The 21,012-nt window shown below is 38.9% G+C and overlaps 1 protein-coding gene across 1 annotated transcript in view; it reads right to left on the bottom strand.

The window, feature by feature from the left end:
• LOC141640627 (copper transport protein ATX1-like) overlaps positions 1 to 21,012 on the bottom strand; it is a 51,019-nt gene that overhangs the window by 7,347 nt on the left and 22,660 nt on the right. The window contains exon 2 of the mRNA XM_074449353.1: positions 9,642 to 9,717. Within this exon, the coding sequence (XP_074305454.1) occupies positions 9,642 to 9,717 (76 nt within the window). The remainder of the gene's footprint in view (positions 1 to 9,641; positions 9,718 to 21,012) is intronic.

Below are 21,012 nucleotides of genomic sequence, written 5' to 3' on the forward strand. Positions count from 1 at the left end.
ATACGGTATTAATACGGTAATAATATGGGATAATAATAATAATAATAATAATAATAATACCTAATAAGATAAGGAAAGTTCCTCCACCTACCTATTAGTATAAATAGGACCCTCTGGCTATTCTTTTGTCACTTATATACATAAATCACAATTAAAAGTGAGAGAGAGAAATAAGAAGAAAAAGGGAGCTATATATCTATCTTATAACCGTCTTAAGGTAACCGTCTCATAAACCTTTTATATTATAATTCACTTATTTAAATAATATGTTGACTCGACCCAAGACCCGACCTTGACCATTGACCCGACAACCTAGACTGACGTTGACCACCCGTTGACCCATTGACCTACGTTGACCGTACCATAAACAAAATTAGGGCATTAGGCGTTTATTTGTTGTTTACATGGACCCATCTTAAGAGACCCAGTACTCGACCCATGGACTATTTCGACCCGACTAACTTGGGGGTAGGGTTAGGGCATGGTGTGGGGGCCGTGTTGTTGGTGTTGTTGGCGGTGGTCAGGGCGGCAGTGGGTGGCGGCGTGGTGAATTGCAGGAGGGGTCGGGACTGTTGTGGCTATTTGAACCGAGAGAGCAGAGAGGACATTGCTACCCGTTTAGCAATTCAATCGGGTTTCGACTTGGGTAGGATTAAGGTGGAATCTGTGCGTGGTATTTTTGGGCTGTTGTTGGCGGCTGCTATGGTGGGGCGTGGTGGTTATTGTGGCTGTTGTAGTGGTGTGACGTTATTGTTGTTGTTTCGCTGTTGTTAGATTGTAGCTGTTGTCCATAGCAGTTCTTGCTACGTTTGTGCGGTTGTGCTAAAGGGTTGTCGAGGGTGGTTGATGGCAGGAGGGAAGGAGATCCTCGGTGGCTGATTGGTGGGGGTTTGTACCATGTTTATGGGTGTATATAGGGCAGTGGTAGTCGGATTATACTGCTGATTGTTGCTATTGTTGGCGGCTGGTTGGACGTGTGGTGGCTATTGGGTGGTTGTGTCGTGGTGGCTTGGTGTTGGGTGGTCAGGCGTGGCAGAGGTGGTGGCTGCCACGGCCTGACTTGGGTGCGTGGGTGTCGAGTTATGTAGTGGAAACACGGGTTGAAGGCTTGGGCCGTGTATGGGGTTGTGTGAGATTGTTTTGGAATTGAGTTTAATTATTTGTTGGTTGACTCGAGAAATTAATCAAGTTTAATTAAAATGAGTCGGAATAATTGGTTAGTGAGTTATTAACCCGGATTTAATTAATCATTGGAACATATTAAATATATTAAATTATTATTAGAATGTAATGTAATTGTTGTTTATTATTATTTATTTAGGTGTCGACTTTGTGAGACGGTAATATTATTATTACTTGGTTCGCGTGCTTGTTATTCGGATTTGTTGAAGGAAGGTTTTGAATTATTATTTCGCTTGCTTCACTCGGATTTGCTATCGAGGTAGGATAGCTACTCAATCACTTTAATGTTTACTTGAATGATCATGTCTGCTTGTATTGGTTGAATTAATTGGAATTGTGACGGATGATATATAATGTTTTGGTTGTATTAAGATGATTTGATTATTGACTACCTCAGCTCGTGTCTGAGATGAATTATACTATTGGTTTCCTCAGCTCCGTGTCTGAGATGGTAAGAAATTGTGTTGTTGCTCAATTGTTTGCATATCATATCATGAGCACTTGCATTGGTTTTCCCAGGCTGGTTCTACGGGACTTGTCTCTGGGATGTTATTGAGATTACCCCGGCCAGGGATTGGCGGGATGAACGGGAGCCTCGGAGGATGATCATGAGCATGCATTTCATTTGCATTTAATATTGTCTTGTATTCATTTATTGTTTTTGTTTAGCTATTCCTACTCAACCTCGTGGTTGACAGTGTATTCGTGAACACCTGTGGTGAACCTTAATAGGGAGCAGATTTGACAGGTACTAAAGATTAGCTGACTTGGGAGTTATGGGGATGCGTGAGGACTTGGCCAATCTACCTAGAAGTCTAGGTCACATAGAATATTTAATCACAATATTTATTTCCGCTGCGAATTGTAATTATTTTATATTAAGTTTAGTTGGTAAATTTGTAATAAACATGTAATTGTTAAAGTTTTAATTTAAAGTACTTTGGTGAGTTGGACTTTGTTATTCACTAGCTCGGGAAACCGAGATGGTAACAATTCTATTTATTTGGGAAAGTCTAGCTAAAGGCTCCTAGATAAATGGGGGTGTTACAAAGTGGCATCAGAGAGAACGATCCTCGGGCCTAAACCAATGAACCCAATGAACTTAGGATGCGTCTAAATAAAATGAATCCCGGGTAGAAACTGTTAGGAGCCCCTAATGCGGTTAAGAAGCGCGCCTTAATTCGTATCCTGGCCCTTTCAGTTTTGAACCGGTCATCTCAGGAAAGGATAAGAGAGTAGGTGGTTAGTATTGAATTGATTTATGAGCCAGTTGGATATTATTTACTAACTTCGCTGCAGGGTGAGAGATATTGCAAGGTAAGTAAAATGGATGAGATGTAAAATGGTTGAGAATGGTATGCATATTACGTTATGAGATATTTGTTAACATATGATGGATTATGGATGATGGATGTAATTGTGAGGATTGTATGAATTAGAATTCATGTCTAGTGATATGCGGTACATGTTCCCCGAAACCATGCTTCTTACAATGTTTTTGCAATGATTAGATAGAATATAGATTTATGTACTTGTGATATAAGGGATAGGAGTAATATAAGGAATTATAAAGTGAGATGGCTAGCCTTGTGAGGAGTGTGATGACCGAATTACGATAATTTGGGTATAGTAGGATACTTGTAAGGACTTATGACTTGGTAAAGAGTGACCTAGAGCTGAACTCGTTTTGTCTGATTTTTACCCTTTTTGATCTAGCTGCCTTTTGTTCTCTGATTATCTTCTAAGTTTGAAATTTTTATGAATGGTAGCCTTGTGAGTTAGCTTTCGTTTGGCACTAGTTTCATCTTTATAGGATATACGGTTCGGGAGAAATAAATATTTTAGTGGACAGTGGTCAGATTGTTCCTATACAGTCTTGTGTTCGACCCATGTTTTTGTAAAATTTCTCATTTAAAACATGCTTAAGCTTTATGCATGATTCCAACTCCACTATTTAAAAGATTTATATATGTTTTCAAATTGATAAGACACGTTGTAAGAGAAAATTTTGATACTTAATTGTGATTTTTACAAATTGACTCAAGTTATTGACAAATTGCTGAACAGTTTTTGTTTTGACCAACCGGATTGTAAAAATCTTTATAAATTGATCGTTTAAGATTTAGACTTGATTCTTTTTCTCAAGTTTTGAAAACTCTTTATATTTTCTGGAAAGTATAAAAAAAAATTTAAAAAGAAAATTAACGGTTAATTAATAGTGATTTTTGAAAGATTTAACTTGATTTTGGGTTTCTGAAAATTCAAGTTTTACAAAAGTTTCAATATAATTATATCATTTCATGAACCATGTTATTTTATGATAGAAGTGACGATAAGGGATTGTAAAGTGGAAGTTTAAACCACGAATTTGGATTGTAAACTAGGAGGGGTGACATTTTTAACCGAGACCTTGGTGCTAGGATGACCTTAGTTCAATTCAATTAATCACATGAGTTCATTTTGGAGGAATTAGTTTGTTACCCTATAACTTTTCATAGTATGGAGACTTACACCCTTTTTTTTACTTTTTTTTTAGACAATATGCCACCAAAGAGAGCTAGAGATTCTACCATGACTGATGAGGAGATTGAGAGGATGCAGGACCTGAATGCTGCACTATTAGAGATTGTAAAGGGGAAGAAAGATGAGATGAATCCTTCTAAGGTGGGAGCATCAGTAGCTCGATATAAGCCAACAAAGTATGAGGGAGTTGGGGAACCATCTTTGTTAGGAGAGTGGTGTAGGGAGTTTGATAATATTTTTGAATTGATAGCTTGTCCAGAGGAAATGCAAGTTGGCCAGGCTGTGTTTTATTTGAGAGGGAAAGCTGGGAGGTGGTGGACTAAGAATAAGGCAACTATAAGAGAGGCATTATCAGTTGAGTGAGGAACCTTATGTGCCATGGCAGAATTTCAAAAACATTTTAAGAAATACCTTTATACCTGAACACATTGGGAGTAAGATGCGAGCTCAGTTTGATTCTTTTAAGATGACCGATGAGATGACAGTAGAGGATTATCATAACAATTTCATGGAGTTAGCTGAGTATGTGGCAGATTTGAATTATAATGATGAAGTGTTGGCAATGAGATTCGAGAAGGGGTTGACTTTGGCTATTAAGAAGAGACTTACTGCTGGTGTCCCTACCACTGTTGAGGAGGTATACCAGAGAGCAGGTCATGCTGAGAGAATTAAGGAGATGGTGATTGAGGAGAAGAAAGAAAAAGGAGAAAAGAAGAGAAAGTCTGAGGCTGTGAGTGAGGGAGCTGGGGGTAGTAAGAAGGTAAACACTAATCAGTTTAGAGCTTACACTAGTAATGGGACAGCATTTGGGGGTAATGCTAGTCATGGTGAGAGTCGTCGTGCCTTTAGCGAGCCAGTTCAGTGCTTTAGATGTGGGAAGATGGGCCATAAAGCCTCTACTTGTAGAGTGGTTATGAATGGTCAGAGTAGAGAGTATGGGAGTTAGGGAGGAGGTTGGAGTAACCAGAGGAGTTACAACAACTACTCTAACCAGAACCATTACAACAACTATACCAATCAGAGCTCTAGGAATGGATCTTACCAGGGGCAAGGAAATAGTGAGAATCACCCGAGTGCAGGCAAAAGCGTAGCTGGATTCAATGGGACAGGGCAGGAAGGTGCTAAGGATAATAAATTTGTTTAATTAAGTATGTAGGTTACGGGGACGTAACCCTTTCTTTTAAAGGGATAGGATGTAATACTCCGTTATTTCTTGTTATTAATGTTTATTTCTTATTATTTATGATACACTTTGGTGATACATTTTGAGTATATTAATAATACACTTGGATACGCGTTTTAAGTACGTTTTGATCTCTGCTAAGTTTGTTGGTTTTTGTTGGGAATTTGTATTGTTGGAGGTTTCTTGAGTATGTTTGAGTGAACTTCGGGACGAAGTTCTTTTTAAGGAGGGAAGACTGTAATACTCTGTATTTTAGAGGATGGTCAAAGGTTTAGTCAACGATATTTTATTAAAATGTGATTTATGAAAATAGATATTTTATATTTTAATTATTATTAATTATTGAGACGTGTAATTATGAGATGGGAAATAATATTTAAATAATACATAATAATATATGACGGAGGATGTATACATATGACGCATACTAGTATAAATATATATGGTGACGATATTATATGGTATATAAGGTAACAAGTATTTTATACGGTATTAATACGGTAATAATATGGGATAATAATAATAATAATAATACCTAATAAGATAAGGAAAGTTCCTCCACCTACCTATTAGTATAAATAGGATCCTCTGGCTATTCTTTTGTCACTTATATACATAAATCACAATTAAAAGTGAGAGAGAGAAATAAGAAGAAAAAGGGAGCTATATATCTATCTTATAACCGTCTTAAGGTAACCGTCTCATAAACCTTTTATATTATAATTCACTTATTTAAAAAATATGTTGACTCGACCCAAGACCCGACCTTGACCATTGACCCGACAACCTAGACTGACGTTGACCACCCGTTGACCCATTGACCTGCGTTGACCGTACCATAAACAAAATTAGGGTATAAGGCGTTTATTTGTTGTTTACATGGACCCATCTTATGAGACCCAGTACTCGACCCATGGACTATTTCGACCCGACTAACTTGGGGGTAGGGTTAGGGCGTGGTGTGGGGGTCGTGTCGTTGGTGTTGTTGGCGGTGGTCAGGCCGGTAGTGGGTGGCGGCGTGGTGAATTGCAGGAGGGGTCGGGACTGTTGTGGCTATTTGAACCGAGAGAGCAGAGAGGACATTGCGACCCGTTTAGCAATTCAATCGGGTTTCGACTTGGGTAGGATTAAGGTGGAATCTGTGCGTGGTGTTTTTGGGCTGTTGTTGGCGGCTGCTATGGTGGGGCGTGGTGGTTATTGTGGCTGTTATAGTGGTGTAACGGTATTGTTGTTGTTTCGCTGTTGTTAGATTGTAGCTGTTGTCCATAGCAGTTCTTGCTGCGTTTGTGCGGTTGTGCTAAAGGGTTGTCGAGGGTGGTTGATGGTAGGAGGGAAGGAGGTCCTCGGTGGCTGATTGGTGGGGGTTTGTACCATGTTTATGGGTGTATATAGGGTTGTGGTAGTCGGATTATACTGCTGATTGTTGCTATTGTTGGCGGCTAATTGGACGTGTGGTGGCTGTTAGGTGGCTGTGTCGTGGTGGCTTGGTGTTGGGTGGTCAGGCGTGGCAGAGGTGGTGGCTTCCACGACCTGACTTGGATGCGTGGGTGTCGGGTTAGGTAGTGGAAACACGGGTTGAAGGCTTGGGCCGTGTATGGGGTTGTGTGAGATTGTTTTGGAATCGAGTTTAATTATTTGTTGGTTGACTCGAGAAATTAATCAAGTTTAATTAAAATGAGCCGGAATAATTGGTTAGTGAGTTATTAACCCGGATTTAATTAATCGTTGGAACATATTAAATATATTAAATTATTATTAGAATGTAATGTAATTGTTGTTTATTTTTATTTATTTAGGTGTCGACCTTGTGAGACGGTAATATTATTATTACTTGGTTCGCGTGCTTGTTATTCGGATTTGTTGAAGGAAGGTTTTGAATTATTATTTCGCTTGCTTCACTCGGATTTGCTATCGAGGTAGGATAGCTACTCAATCACTTTAATGTTTACTTGAATGATCATGTCTGCTTGTATTGGTTGAATTAATTGGAATTGTGACGGATGATATATAATGTTTTCGTTGTATTAAGATGATTTGATTATTGACTACCTCAGCTCGTGTCCGAGATGAATTATACTATTGGTTTCCTCAGCTTGGTGTCTGAGATGGTAAGAAATTGTGTTGTTGCTCAATTGTTTGCATATCATATCATGAGCACTTGCATTGGTTTCCCCAGGCTTGTTCTGCGGGACTTGTCTCTGGGATGTTATTGAGATTACCCCGGCCAGGGATTGGCGGGATGAACGGGAGCCTCGGAGGATGATCATGAGCATGCATTTCATTTGCATTTAATATTGTCTTGTATTCATTTATTGTTTTTGTTTAGCTATTCCTACTCAACCTCGTGGTTGACAGTGTATTCGTGAACATCTGTGGTGAACCTAAATAAAGAGCAAGTTTGACAGGTACTAAAGATTAGCTGACTTGGGTGTTATGAGATGCGTGAGGACTTGGCCAGTCTACCTAGAAGTCTAGGTCACATAGAATATTTAATCACTATATTTATTTCCGTTGCGAATTGTAATTATTTTATATTAAGTTTTAGTTGGTAAATTTGTAATAAACATGTAATTGTTAAAGTTTTAATTTAAAGTACTTTGGTGAGTTGGACTTTGTTATTCACTAGCTCGGGAAATCGAGATGGTAACAGTTCTATTTATTTAGGAAAGTCTAGCTAAAGGCTCCTAGATAAATGGGGGTGTTACAAGTCTAATCTTTTCGATAAACAGTAGTCCAAACAACACTACAAAAAGTAGTTGATTTCCCTAAATTCATTTTGCGACTAACCGATAACTAATTTTTTTAATAGCAAATTGTTCCGTAACTAAACTTAAAATTACGTCAAGTCATACGTTATTTATCATTATTAAATATGGATTTTTTATATTAATCGTTTGGGGATAGTCTTAGAAAAGACATGAATTGTGAAATATACAAAAAGTAAGCTCATTGGCCACTCAATTCATATAATTTGAATATTTCTACCAAAAGTTGTTGAGATTATTAGAGGTAATAGTCGGGTTATTCAGAGCGAATATGGACTTAAGTCTTAGGCTAAAGAGTGGTCGAGATATTTTTGTTTTGTGTTTTCCTAGAGTCAACTTGGTTCAAAATCCTAACATCAACATGCGATAATTTGACTTTTGGTTAATACCGGATGAGGTTAGTAGCATAAATTTATTTCATTCTTTCACGTTAGGACCACTTATTTGAGGTAAAGAATCTTCACTGCCACTTGTGAATGTTTTAGTTATGTTAGATATTTCATGTTAATACATAAATTATTTTAAAATAATTTAAATTATGTTTAATAAAATGATTACATATATGCCCATGTAACTTTGCACGGGTTTTAAGCTAGTGCTTAAAAAAACAATAATACTCACAAACTTGTGTTATTCAATTCTTTTAAAATAATTCAATTTGTTAAACCATTAAATTACATAATTGAAAATTTTATTTTTAACAGATTGATTGTACTTGTAAGAAATTTATGATTTGAGACACTATACACATGCAAAACTTCTTTTTTAATGTTTCTAAAAACTAGAAAATTAACTTTCAATTCTCTTTGATTCTTTTGGATAAAAATGTGGCTTTAAATTTTGTAATTTATAGTTTCAAATAAACATGAATTTTTAATATTATTTTTTAATTTAAATTATTTTTGAATTTTTCTAAAAACTCAGCAACAAATAAACCTCGGTCAAGGGAAGTCATTGGACAATGATCAATGTAAGCCAACAGATAAATGATTTAACAGTAAATCATTGGTCAATGACCAGTGATTATAAAGAGTCTGACACTCTCAAAAACGGAGTGTTTCACCAAATTATGCCTCTTTATAATTAAGAAATAATATTATATTATAGTTAAATTTAGTGATTATCTATACTAAAACTGAAATTTGAAATATAACAATTCTATAATATTTTTTATATTACTTCATATAACGAGTTTGAAAATATTCGCCAATTCGAATAGCATTAAGGTTGAAGCTTATAAGAATGTAAGAAGATAGAAAGACACATATGGATCCGAGTAAAGACAAATATACTATAAAATACACGTAAATCGAAAGAAATTTTGTAGTCCCTTTACTTAAATATACAAAGGGACGTTCCACAACTAGAAGTAGTAATCGGGTTGGTTATGGGTAGGGTCTGAGCTGGTCGTGTCATTTGGAGTTTCAGGTTGTATAGGACAATAATGAGTCCGAGTAGGTTACTATTCATGTCAGATAATCTTGGTTGGGTCATCATCGGGGGACACGTTAGGGTCGAGTTTAGTTGGGTTCTATACCGCATCAGGTTATCAACATATTTTTATATCTTACGTGCATGTCTAATTATTGATGGATTATTTCATGTTAAAACAATTTATAGGCAACATCTTGGTTTTTATTGAGAATAATTAAGATGAATATCAACTCGCACTTATTTGAACGATTATTAGGAAATTGGTTATCGGGACATCAACCGGGTAGAATCAATATCAGGTCATGGGTCGGGTTTGGAAAATGACGTTGCAATCAGTTTACGATTTATTCTTAAATCGGGTCAGTTATTTTAAATTCACCTAATTTTTTAGTTTTATCAATTCTAATTCGAGTTGGTTAGCGTTTACGAGCTCTAGCCACAATCGACACTAGTACATAAATAGAAAACAGTTTGATGGCTAAATAAAATTGCTTCATACGCTTCTTATATGTAACATATAAAATTAAGTCTCAGATATTTTAGACCTGACATACCTTCCATTTTATCTAGTACTCGCTTCACTGCTCCAGAGCAGCCAGTGCATGATATTTTAACCTTGAGGACTACAATCTGCACACCACAAATACATAAGATCGTAAGTGTAAGAAAACATCTATGTAATTCATGGCATAAGATGTTATTAGTCTTACTCATTTTTTGGTCATTAGTAAGAGATGTTTCGTTTTTAAATAATGAACATGTTACAATTCAAAACATATGTTTCATATTAATTTGCTAATAAACACAAAGGGTTACACATACATCAAAGAGTAAGTTTCGCTCTTAATTAACCTTGATGGAAGGTTAATATTATATTTTATGTTATGAAATTTGTTCCTCTCTTTACCTATAAATAGTGACCTTTGCCTATCACAAAGATCATCTACAAAATGTTACAAACACATACATTAAGAGTTTATTGGCAAAGGGAGAGAAACTTCATTTCTCCATTAAAGGTTTATTATTCAACAAAGTTTATCATCATGTTGTCCGGAGGTTTGTTCTAATATGATTAATATAGAATTACATTTGTGATAATCATGTAATTCAAGATCTTAGGGTTCATTTTATGACTTAAATATTAACATGTGGTATCAGAGCATTGTTTAGAATGCATGATTATCCAATAAAAGGATTTACATAAATTGATATAGTATGAATAATAAATCCATTATTAACTCTATTTTGCTAACATATAATTATTTAAATTCCGCAATTTTAAGTATGAAAATAATTTTATATCGTGATTACATTAATAATAATCAAAAGCATATTAGCTATGTTTTCACTAAATTTTAATAATGTCTACTATTAGTAATGTTCAATCTATTTTATGATTATCGTTGTTTATGTCATAAATATTATTTTATGTTTTTTTTTGTAATAATTTAATATTAATAAATATAATCTTTACTTTAACATGAGTTTTTTATGACATTAAAATAAAGTACTTTTAATCATCAGTGTATTATAGGCATAGCTATATATTTTATTTGCAGAAATTGTAATGTAACATATATATTAACATGCCTCTTTTTTCTTATCTTAAGCGAATAATAAATATTGGTCAAATTTAAGAATACATATTATTTTTCCACAGATAAATAGAATTTATATATATTTGAGTAGTAATTAAGAAAAATTATTCTGCTATAATTATGTGTTTTTATTATGATAACCATTAAACGGTATGCAGTCTATATATAATATTAGGTGACTAAGCTACCCACAGGAGAACCTAAAATTATATCATTTATGTTAATTGTATGTGTTGTTTTATGACTAAATTGTTGTATCCCGTTTGGAGTTAATGTATCGTCTACTCTTAAATCATATGTTACTTCTATAATCAAACTTAATGGAACTAACTACTCAGAATGGACAGAGCAAGTTGAATTTTCCTTAGAAGTACTCGAATTGGACATGGCTCTATTGAGGAAAATAAACTCCACCTTGATTGGGATCATTCTAATAGACTTAGGATGATGTTTATGCGAATGGTAAATGACACGAACATCAAGACATTCCTACCTAAAATTGAGAGTGCGAAAGAATACTTGCAAGACATTGAAGATCGATTTAAGACTGCTCACAAATCCCTTACTGGGAAACTTATGGCAGATCTTGTAACCATGATGTTTGATCGTTCTCGCACAATGAGTGCTCATGTCATTGAAGTGATAAATCTTGCGGCCAAACTTAAGAATTTGGGACTGGCTATGAATGATGCTTTTCTAGTCCAACTTATCTTAACTAGTTTACCTTCTCATTAAGAACCTTTTAAAATTCATTACAACACTATTACGGAAAAGTGGAGTCTAAATGAATTAACTAATAAATTGGTTCAAGTGAAGTTTAGCCAAGGCTCGCAAGGCATTAAAGTTGTTCATTTCGTTCAAGGAGTTGGGAAAAAGAATAATTCATCCCGTAAGACAACAACACCTAAATCTGAAGATGTTAATCAACCATTAAAGAAGAAAAAGAAAGATGATGTTTGCAAATTCTGCAAGAAACCTGGACATTTCCAGGCGGATTGTGCTAAACGTAAAGCATGGTTTGAAAAGAAAGGTAACCCAATGGGTTCCGTAAGTTATTTTGAATCAAATCTTACTAATGTATCTTCTTCTATGTAAAACAAACGACGCAAGAAGTAAGGGAAGAATTGTATTGAATATTATTGATTGTCAAGCAGAAGCAATTACAAGATTAAATACATAAAGTTAGGAAAGGTTACCCTAACTAAATCCTACAAAAAAGGCAAAAATAGCGTACAAACTCCTAAATTAGTGTAGATATGATACATGCTAATATTTGACATGATACACGATATCAATTAGTTACGGGAATATCGTTCAATACTCCCCCTCAAGTTGGAGCACTTGGCAAGCTAATGCCCAACTTGTAACGAAGAAAACGAAACGCTTCACCACCTAATGCCTTGGTAAAGATGTCGGCTACTTGGTCTTTACTTCGTATATAGGATGTTGAAATCGTTTTGTTCATAATGTGATGTCGTATAAAGTGGCAATCTACCTCAATATGTTTGGTGCGGTCATGAAAAACTCGGTTTTTAGCAATGCTTAAGGCCGATGTATTGTCACAAAACAATTCAATTGGTGACTTGTGATCGACTCCAAGGGACATAAGAAATGATTTAAGCCAAAGAACTTCACTAGTTACCGCACCCAAAGCTCGATATTCTGCTTCTCCACTTGACTTTGCAATTGTTGTCTATTTACGTGCCTTCCAACTGATTGGTGAGTTCCCCAATTTCACAAAATACTCGGTGAGAGACCTCCTCGTTAAAGGGCACCTAGCATGGTCGGAATCCGAGTATCCACGCAACAACAAATCACCATTACGTTCTATCACAATTCCATTACCCGGGCTTCCCTTGATATACCGTATAGCTCTCAAAACGGCATCCAAATGTTCTTTTCGTGGTGCGTGAACAAATTGTGACAAGATATGAACCACATAAACTAAGTCGGGTCTCGTAATGGTTAAATAAATAAGTTTACCTACTAGTCGTCGGTATTTCATTGGGTCACGTAGCAACTCCCCATCTGCCATGATTAATTGGTGATTGGGTTGGATTGGCACGTCAATTGGTTTGGCTCCTTCTAATCCCGCTTCCTTGATTATTTCTAATGCATATTTTTGTTGGCTAAGAAAAAGTCCTTTGGAACTAGTAGCTACCTCAATTCCCAAATAATATTTTAGTCTCCCAAGGTCTTTAATGCCAAAACTACGATCAAGAAAGCGTTTAAGCCGATTACTTGATGTCTCGCTATCACTCACAATTATCATGTCATCGACATAAACCAAAAACCCAATAAAAACTCCATCTTTATTATAAGTGAATAATGAGTAATCCGCCATCGATTGAATGAACCCATACCTTGTTAAAGAATCGGTCAATTTGGAAAACCAATTACAAGAAGCTTGTTTAAGGCCATATAATGACTTCAACAATTTGCAAACTTTAGTTGATCCTCCTTTTTCGAATTCGGGTGGCATCCTCATATAGACTTCTTCATCTAGATCCCCGTGTAGAAAAGCATTGTTGACATCTAGTTGAGTAATGGACCAACCTTTCGACACAGCGACCGTTAGCAAGCATTGAACACTGGTCATTTTTGTAATACTCCGTATTTATAAGTCTTGGGGTACTCTATCGAGTAGGCCTTACTCTGTCGAGTAAGGGTAAGTTGCGAAATAAAATAGTTTCTGACCTGTTGGGTACTCGATCGAGTAGCTGGGGCACTCGATCGAGTAAGGGGGTACTCGATCGAGTACCTTGGGTACTCGATCGAGTGTCCGGTTTTACGGGGAGTTTTCTCGGGTTTTGTTAATTATGCGATTAAGGTATTTAAGCTTCATCGTCATTATTCTAAATCACTTTTACAAAACCTAAATTCCTGTTTAAGAGAGAAAGCAAACAAGTTCATCTTCTTAATCGCATTCTTAGCAATTCCCGGAGTTCAGACGGTCAGTTCTTGTCGTTGTTCGTACCGTTGAGTTCCTTGCGTCGAGGGTAAGATCTATGTACCCTTTTTATTGTTTTTCCTTCGATTTGGTTAAACCCTAATTTAGAGATTGGGGGTTTTATGTGTAGTATGTGATGTGGTAGTCTCTATGTGTTGTATGATAGGAGGAGGGTTCATAGAAGAGGCTTTTTGACTCGCAAAGAGAGAACGATTGTGTGCATACCGGTAGGATTTCCTACTCGTATTAGTCCCATAATGGGATATTGGTTGATGTATTGTATTTGGTTGTTTGATATAATAATTGTACTGTAATTATGGTTGTGATCGTTGTTGATGGTTCGCGAGGCGTGGCCTCTGAGTGGGGTCCTCGGGAGTGACTTCACGCCCTAGTTTCGCCTTCTCGTGGAACCCGCCACAAAAGGGATGTGCACATTAATGGACAGGGTTATCGCTCACTATGTGGAGCGGGGATTTGGTGGGTACGGTGCGGTCCCCCCTGGCGTAATGGGTCCAGTGGACGGTCGATTGAGATGATGGGAATTGGTTGGTTGTGTGTGTGTGATGATTAAGGTTCTGTTTATCTTATCATTGTTGTTTATATTGATTGTGTGATTAGTATCGACCCGGTGTTGTTTTGTAAACTGCGGTGATCCATTCGGGGATGGTGAGCAGATATTGAGCAGGTATTGAGATGAGTATCTTTGGGATAGCGGGATGCCACGACATAATGATAGGAGTCTTTATCGTAGCCTTTAGTTTATTTACATTTCAGTTAGAATAGTCAGTTTGAAATCATGTATCGTACTTTTGGTTTGGTTTTGAGGATTGTAACTATTCGCTAAATTATTTATAATAAACGTTGTTTCTTCATTGTTGTTTGATTATCATTGCCTCGGGTAACCGAGATGGTAATGTCTTCATACCTGAGTGGTCCTGGTAAGGCACTTGGAGTATGGGGGTGTTACAAATGGTATCAGAGCGACGATCCTGAAACCTGTAACCAATGAACCTAATGAACATAGGGAGTCAATTAAAATAAACTCGGGGTAAAAGTTGTAGGAGCTAGTGCAAAGGCTTGGGAGACGTCCTAAGGTCGCAGGGGTCGCCCTACAACTTTGAACCGGTCACATGGGGAAAGTGTTTGTCGAGTCGTATGTGTGTTTGGTTAACTTGTGTAAGAATGTGATGAAATGTGTTAATTGTTGGGTGTTGAAGTAGAAAGTTGAGCATGTGAAAGAAAATGGTGATATGTGGGAACTTGTTGATGAGATGATAACATGTTGGATGATTTACAATGTGGCATTTAATAACATGATGAAATGATCTCGTAGATAGTAGAAAGATGCGTAGCATGTTTATTATGATATAATGTGGTTTATAAAATTTAGCATGTTAGCATATGACGTAACATGCGGGTAGCTTTTATGTATTAGCGTGACTCGATCGAGTGGGACTGACTCGATCGGGTGGGTTTTTAACGATTTTGAGTCCAGAATCGCGTTTTTGGGTACTCGATCGAGTAACTAGGTGTACTCGATCGAGTAGGGGGTCACTCGATCGAGTAGCTACTCGGTCGAGTAGGTAAGAGATCAGAAGGTCTGTTAAGGTCTAATGTTTGGGTACTCGATCGAGTATGTTGGGCACTCGATCGAGTAGCCCGTTACTCGATCGAGTGTGTTTGGGAACTCGATCGAGTAGGACCTGGGTGGCGTGTTTTCGTGTTTTGAAGTTTAGTACGTGTGTTCATATCTACCCTTTCTTATATATGTATAGTTTCAAGATGCCGCCCAAGAAGACTGCTTTGTATGCGAGAGCTGAGCGTATGACCATGGATGACATCGTTAACATGTTAGAGCACCAGGATGCTCTTACTGAGACCCTAAAGAAAGTGAATGAGGATAAGAATAAGGATAAGGAGAAGGAGGTTGACCATTCTAAAATCAGCCTCTACATAGCGAGGTTTAACCCGAAAGAGTACAAGGGAGTTGGGGAGCCTAACCTTCTTGATAGTTGGTTGAGAGAGATGGAGAACATATTAGATTTGATTCACTGTCCTGATGAGATGAGGGTGGAACAGGCTGCGTTCTATCTCGAGGGAGGCAAGCAGCAAGTGGTGGGATTCGGTGAAAGTGAGTGCTAAGGAGATATATACAAACCATGGCTTACCTGCTATACCTTGGGAGGAGTTTCGTAGGGCTGTGAGGAAGGAGTTTGTACCGGAGCATGTGAGGAGTAAGATGAGAGAAGAGTTTGATGGTTTTAAGATGACTGCTGAGATGTCTGTGGCTGAGTACTACAGGCTGTTCAATGAGAAGTCTAGGTATGCTGAGGATATGGGTTTGAGTGAGGAGAATCTGGCATTGAGGTTTGAGAGGGGGTTGACCCCTAAGATTATGGATAAGTTACCCGTGGGAATCCTTACAGATGTTAAGGAAGCTTATGAGAGGGTGGGAGAGCCGAGAGGTTGGTGGAGATGGCTCGGAGAGGTTAGGTGGTGAGAAGAGGAAGTCCGAGAGCGAGGGTGGTGGCCAATCTAATCACAAGAAAGGCAACCACAACCGATCTAAGGGATTTTTTCCGGGTCCTGGGTTCGGTCGGGGCTTCCTTTGGGCGTGGCCGTGGAAGTGTGAGTAATAGTTGGGGAGTGACTGCTATAGTGTGGTGGTGTAGGCCACAAGAGACATGAGTGCACAAGTGCACCAGGATCTTTCCCAGACTGCGCAGAGCTTCGCGAGCAAAGACCGGGCTGGATCATGGCCAAACCGGGAAGTCGAGTTACCAGAGTGGAGGCAACCGCAACGGCGGTAATTCATATCAGAAACCACCAGCGAACAACAACAACAATCAAGGGTCGGGTGCTAAGCCGACCACCTCGGCCAAGATCTTGTCCGGGAGGTGGGCGGAAAACCAAATGGCAAGTTATTCATGATGGAGAAGAAAGCGGTGAGGAAGATGCGCACGTTATCACCTAGTACATTCCTTGTTAATGGTATTCCTACCTTTGTTTTGTTTGATTCGGGGGCTTCTCAGTCGTTTGTGTCTTCGAGTCATGTCAAACAGTTGGGTTTGAGAGTATATGAGTCTGTTAGTGAGCAAGTTTTCATACCTTCGGGTGAGTCTGTATCGTGTGGGAGATTGTTCAGAGATGTATCTTTGATAGTTGGGCAAGTTGATTTCCCTGTAGACTTGCTAGAGTTTCCTTTTAACGGTTTTGAGATGATAGTCGGGATGGATTGGTTAGGAAAGTATAAAGCTAAGATAGACTGTCATCAAAAGAAAGTGTCTTTAAGAGGTCCTAAGGGTGTTAGTGTGTCTTATCGTGGGTTTCTAGTCAAACCCAAAGTTAAGTTGATTGCAGCTGTCACCTTGAAGTCTTATCTGAGGAAGGGATGTCCTTTGATCTTGTGCCATGTGAGAGATGACCGGATAGAGAGTCCGACAGTTGATGAGATACCAGTGGTGGGAGAGTTTGCAGATGTTTTTCCAGAGGAGATTCCGGGGTTGCCACCGAAGAGGGAGATAGATTTCACTGTTGAGTTGAAGCCAGGGACGGGGCCGATCTCTAAGGCACCGTACCGTATGGGTCCTAAGGAGATGGAGGAACTTAGGAAGCAGTTGGATGATCTGATAGAGAAGGGATACATTAGACCAAGTGTATCGCCGTGGGGAGCACCAGTTCTTTTCGTGAAGAAGAAAGATGGGAGTTTGAGGTTATGCATAGATTACAGGGAGCTGAACCGTGTGACGATAAAGAATAGATGACCTGTTTGATCAGTTGAGTGGTGCAACAGTCTTTTCTAAGATTGATTTGAGGTCAGGGTACCATCAGGTGAAGATTAGAGAGGTGGACATACCAAAGACAGCTTTCACGTCGAGGTATGGCCATTATGAGTATGTGGTGATGCCGTTTGGGTTGTCTAATGCGTCGGCAGTGTTTATGGATTTGATGAACAGAATCTTCAGACAGTTCTTGGACCAGTTTGTAGTGGTGTTTATCGATGATATCTTAGTCTACTCTAAGACTAAGGAGGAGCATGAGGAGCATATGAGGATCGTGTTGCAGACTTTGAGGGATCATGAGTTGTATGCTAAACTGTCCAAGTGTGAGTTCTGGTTAGAGAAAGTTGCTTTTCTGGGGCATGTAATCTCTAAAGATGGGGTAGTTGTGGATCGGCGAAGATTGAGGCAAAGTGACAAAGTGGGAAGCACCGAAGAATGTTGCCGAGGTTAGGAGTTTCTTGGGTTTAGCTGGATACTACAGACGGTTCGTGAAAGATTTCTCCAAGATAGCTAGACCGATGACAGCGTTGATGAGGAAAGAGAACAGGTTTCGTTGGGATGAGAGTTGTGAGACTGTTTCCAAACATTAAAGGAGCGTTTGACCACAGCTCCTGTCTTAGCATTGCCTGAAGGGAGCGAGAACTTTGAGGTTTATACAGATGCCTCGAAGAATGGGCTGGGATGTGTGTTGATGCAGAATGGTAAAGTGATTGCCTATGCTTCTAGGCAATTGAAGCCTTATGAGGAGAACTACCCTACTCATGATCTGGAGTTGGGTGCAGTGGTGTTTGCTCTCAAGATTTGGAAACATTATCTTTATGGAGCAATCTTTAAGGTATTTTCTGATCACAAGAGTCTCAAGTACATCTTCACGCAGAAGGAGTTGAACATGAGACAAAGGAAGTGGATGGAGTTGATTGGCGATTATGACATGGAAATCATCTACCATGAAGGGAAAGCCAATGTGGTAGCTGATGCTTTGAGTAGGAAGAGTGTAAATTCCCTGTGTACAGCTCTATCTTTGATGAGGCTGAGGGATGAGGTAGCGAGTTTTGGAATACATATGATGCAGAAAGGAGATGCCATGGGTGATATGACAGTACATCTTGAGTTTTATGATGATATTCGAGGTAAGCAGGCTTTGGATCCTAATATAGTGGAGTGGAGAGCTGGAGTAGAGAAAGGGACAGTGTCCCGGTTTTCTATTCATACAGATGGTAGTTTGAGGTTTGATGGTAGGTGGTGTGTTCCTAATGATGAGGAGTTGAAAAAGACTATCATGACAGAGGCACATTGCACACCATATTCAGTTCATCCAGGTGGAGACAAGCTATACAAGGATTTGAAGAAAACGTTTTGGTGGCCTGGGATGAAGAAAGAGACAGCTGAGTTTGTATCCCGTTGTTTGACATGCCAGAGAGTTAAAGGGGAACAGCGACGACCACAAGGTAAGATTCAGTCTTTAGAGGTACCTGAGTGGAAGTGGGAATCCATTTCCATGGATTTCATTGTGGGTTTGCCAAAGAGTCAACAAGGTAACAACATGATTTGGGTGATAGTAGATCGTCGACCAAGTCACTCACTTTGTTCCAATGAAAGATACATGGACTAAGGCACAATGGGCTATGGCCTATCGAAAGAACGTGCTGAAGTTACATGGAGTCCCTAAGGACATAGTGTCCGACAGAGATGCGAGGTTTATATCGAGGTTTTGGAAGGAGTTGCAGGAATCGTTGGGAACAACTTTGAAGATGAGTACAGATTTCATCCCCGCGATGACGGGCAGATCGAGAGAACAATCAAGACTCTTGAGGATATGTTGCGAGCTTGTGTGATGGATTTTGGTGGTAGCCGGGAGCAGAGGTTGGACTTGATAGAATTTTCTTACAATAACAGTTATCACACCAAAGATAGGTATGGCACCGTTTGAGGCTTTGTATGGGAGGAGATGTAGGAGTCCAATCTGTTGGGACGATAGTGCTGAGGCAGTGGTTTTAGGACCGGAAATGGTGCATGAGATGGTGGAACAGATTAAGATGATCAGGGAACGGATGAGAGCAGCTCAGGATCGACAAAAGAGTTATGCAGATCTACATCGTCGGGACATAGAGTTTCAAGTTGGGGACAAGGTTCTTTTGAAAGTGTCTCCTATGCGCGGGGTTATGAGATTTGGGAAGAAAGGCAAGCTAAGTCAGAAGTTTATAGGGCCTTATGAGATATTAGAGCGAGTTGGGGAAGTTGCTTATCGTCTGGCTTTACCAGCTGCGTTAGAGAGAGTGCATAATGTGTTTCATGTATCGTAGCTGCGGAAGTATGTGAGTGACCCGTCACATGTGTTAGAGGCAGAGAGCTTAGAGCTAGATGAGTCCTTATCATATCTTGAGGTGCCTAAGCAGATTCTAGACCGAAAGGTGAGAAAGACTAGGAGTGGTGAGACAGTTTTGCTTAAGATCATTTGGTCTAACCACGAGACCGAGGAAGCTACATGGGAGCCAGAGGAAGCTATGAAAGAGCGTTACCCTTTCCTTTTTGATAAGGTATGTATGGTTACGGGGACGTAACCTTGTTTCTTTTAGGGGTTAGGAGATGATCGCGAGCAGTTTTTAAGAGTTTTATACCCCTTTTATATGTTGTGTCGGTATGTTGGTCGGGATGAGTTGGGTTAGTATCATGTTTTATGTTGAATTTTGTTTGGCTTTTGAGTCGGGAGTGTTGTGGGAGTACCTTTGTTTAGTAGTGGTTTGAACTTCGGGGACGAAGTTCCTTTTAAGGAGGGAAGACTGTAATACTCCGTATTTATAAGTCTTGGGGTACTCTATCGAGTAGGCCTTACTCTGTCGAGTAAGGGTATGTTGCGAAATAAAATAGTTTCGACTGTTGGGTACTCGATCGAGTAGTGGGGCACTCGATCGAGTAAGGGGTACTCGATCGAGTACCTTGGGTACTCGATCGAGTGTCCGGTTTTACGGGGAGTTTTCTCGGGTTTTGTTAATTATGCGATTAAGGTATTTAAGCTTCATCGTCATTATTCTAAATCACTTTTACAAAACCTAAATTCCTGTTTAAGAGAGAAAGCAAACAAGTTCATCTTCTTAATCGCATTCTTAGCAATTCCCGGAGTTCAGACGGTCAGTTCTTGTCGTTGTTCGTACCGTTGAGTTCCTTGCGTCGAGGGTAAGATCTATGTACCCTTTTTATTGTTTTTCCTTCGATTTGGTTAAACCCTAATTTAGAGATTGGGGGTTTTATGTGTAGTATGTGATGTGGTAGTCTCTATGTGTTGTATGATAGGAGGAGGGTTCATAGAAGAGGCTTTTGACTCAAAGAGAGAGACCGTCTGATTGTGTGCATACCAGGTAGGATTTCCTACTCAGTATTAGTCCCATAATGGGATATTGGTTGATGTATTGTATTTGGTTGTTTGATATAATAATTGTACTGTAATTGTGGTTGTGATCGTTGTTGATGGTTCGCGAGGCGTGGCCTCGGCTGAGTGGGGTCACTTGCGGGAGTGACTTCACGCCCTAGTTTCGCCTTCTGTGGAACCCGCCACAGAAGGGATGTGCACATTAATGGACAGGGTTATCGCTCACTA

The sequence above is a fragment of the Silene latifolia genome, unplaced genomic scaffold, assembly GCF_048544455.1.
Source record: "Silene latifolia isolate original U9 population unplaced genomic scaffold, ASM4854445v1 scaffold_95, whole genome shotgun sequence".
Taxonomy (NCBI): domain Eukaryota; kingdom Viridiplantae; phylum Streptophyta; class Magnoliopsida; order Caryophyllales; family Caryophyllaceae; genus Silene; species Silene latifolia.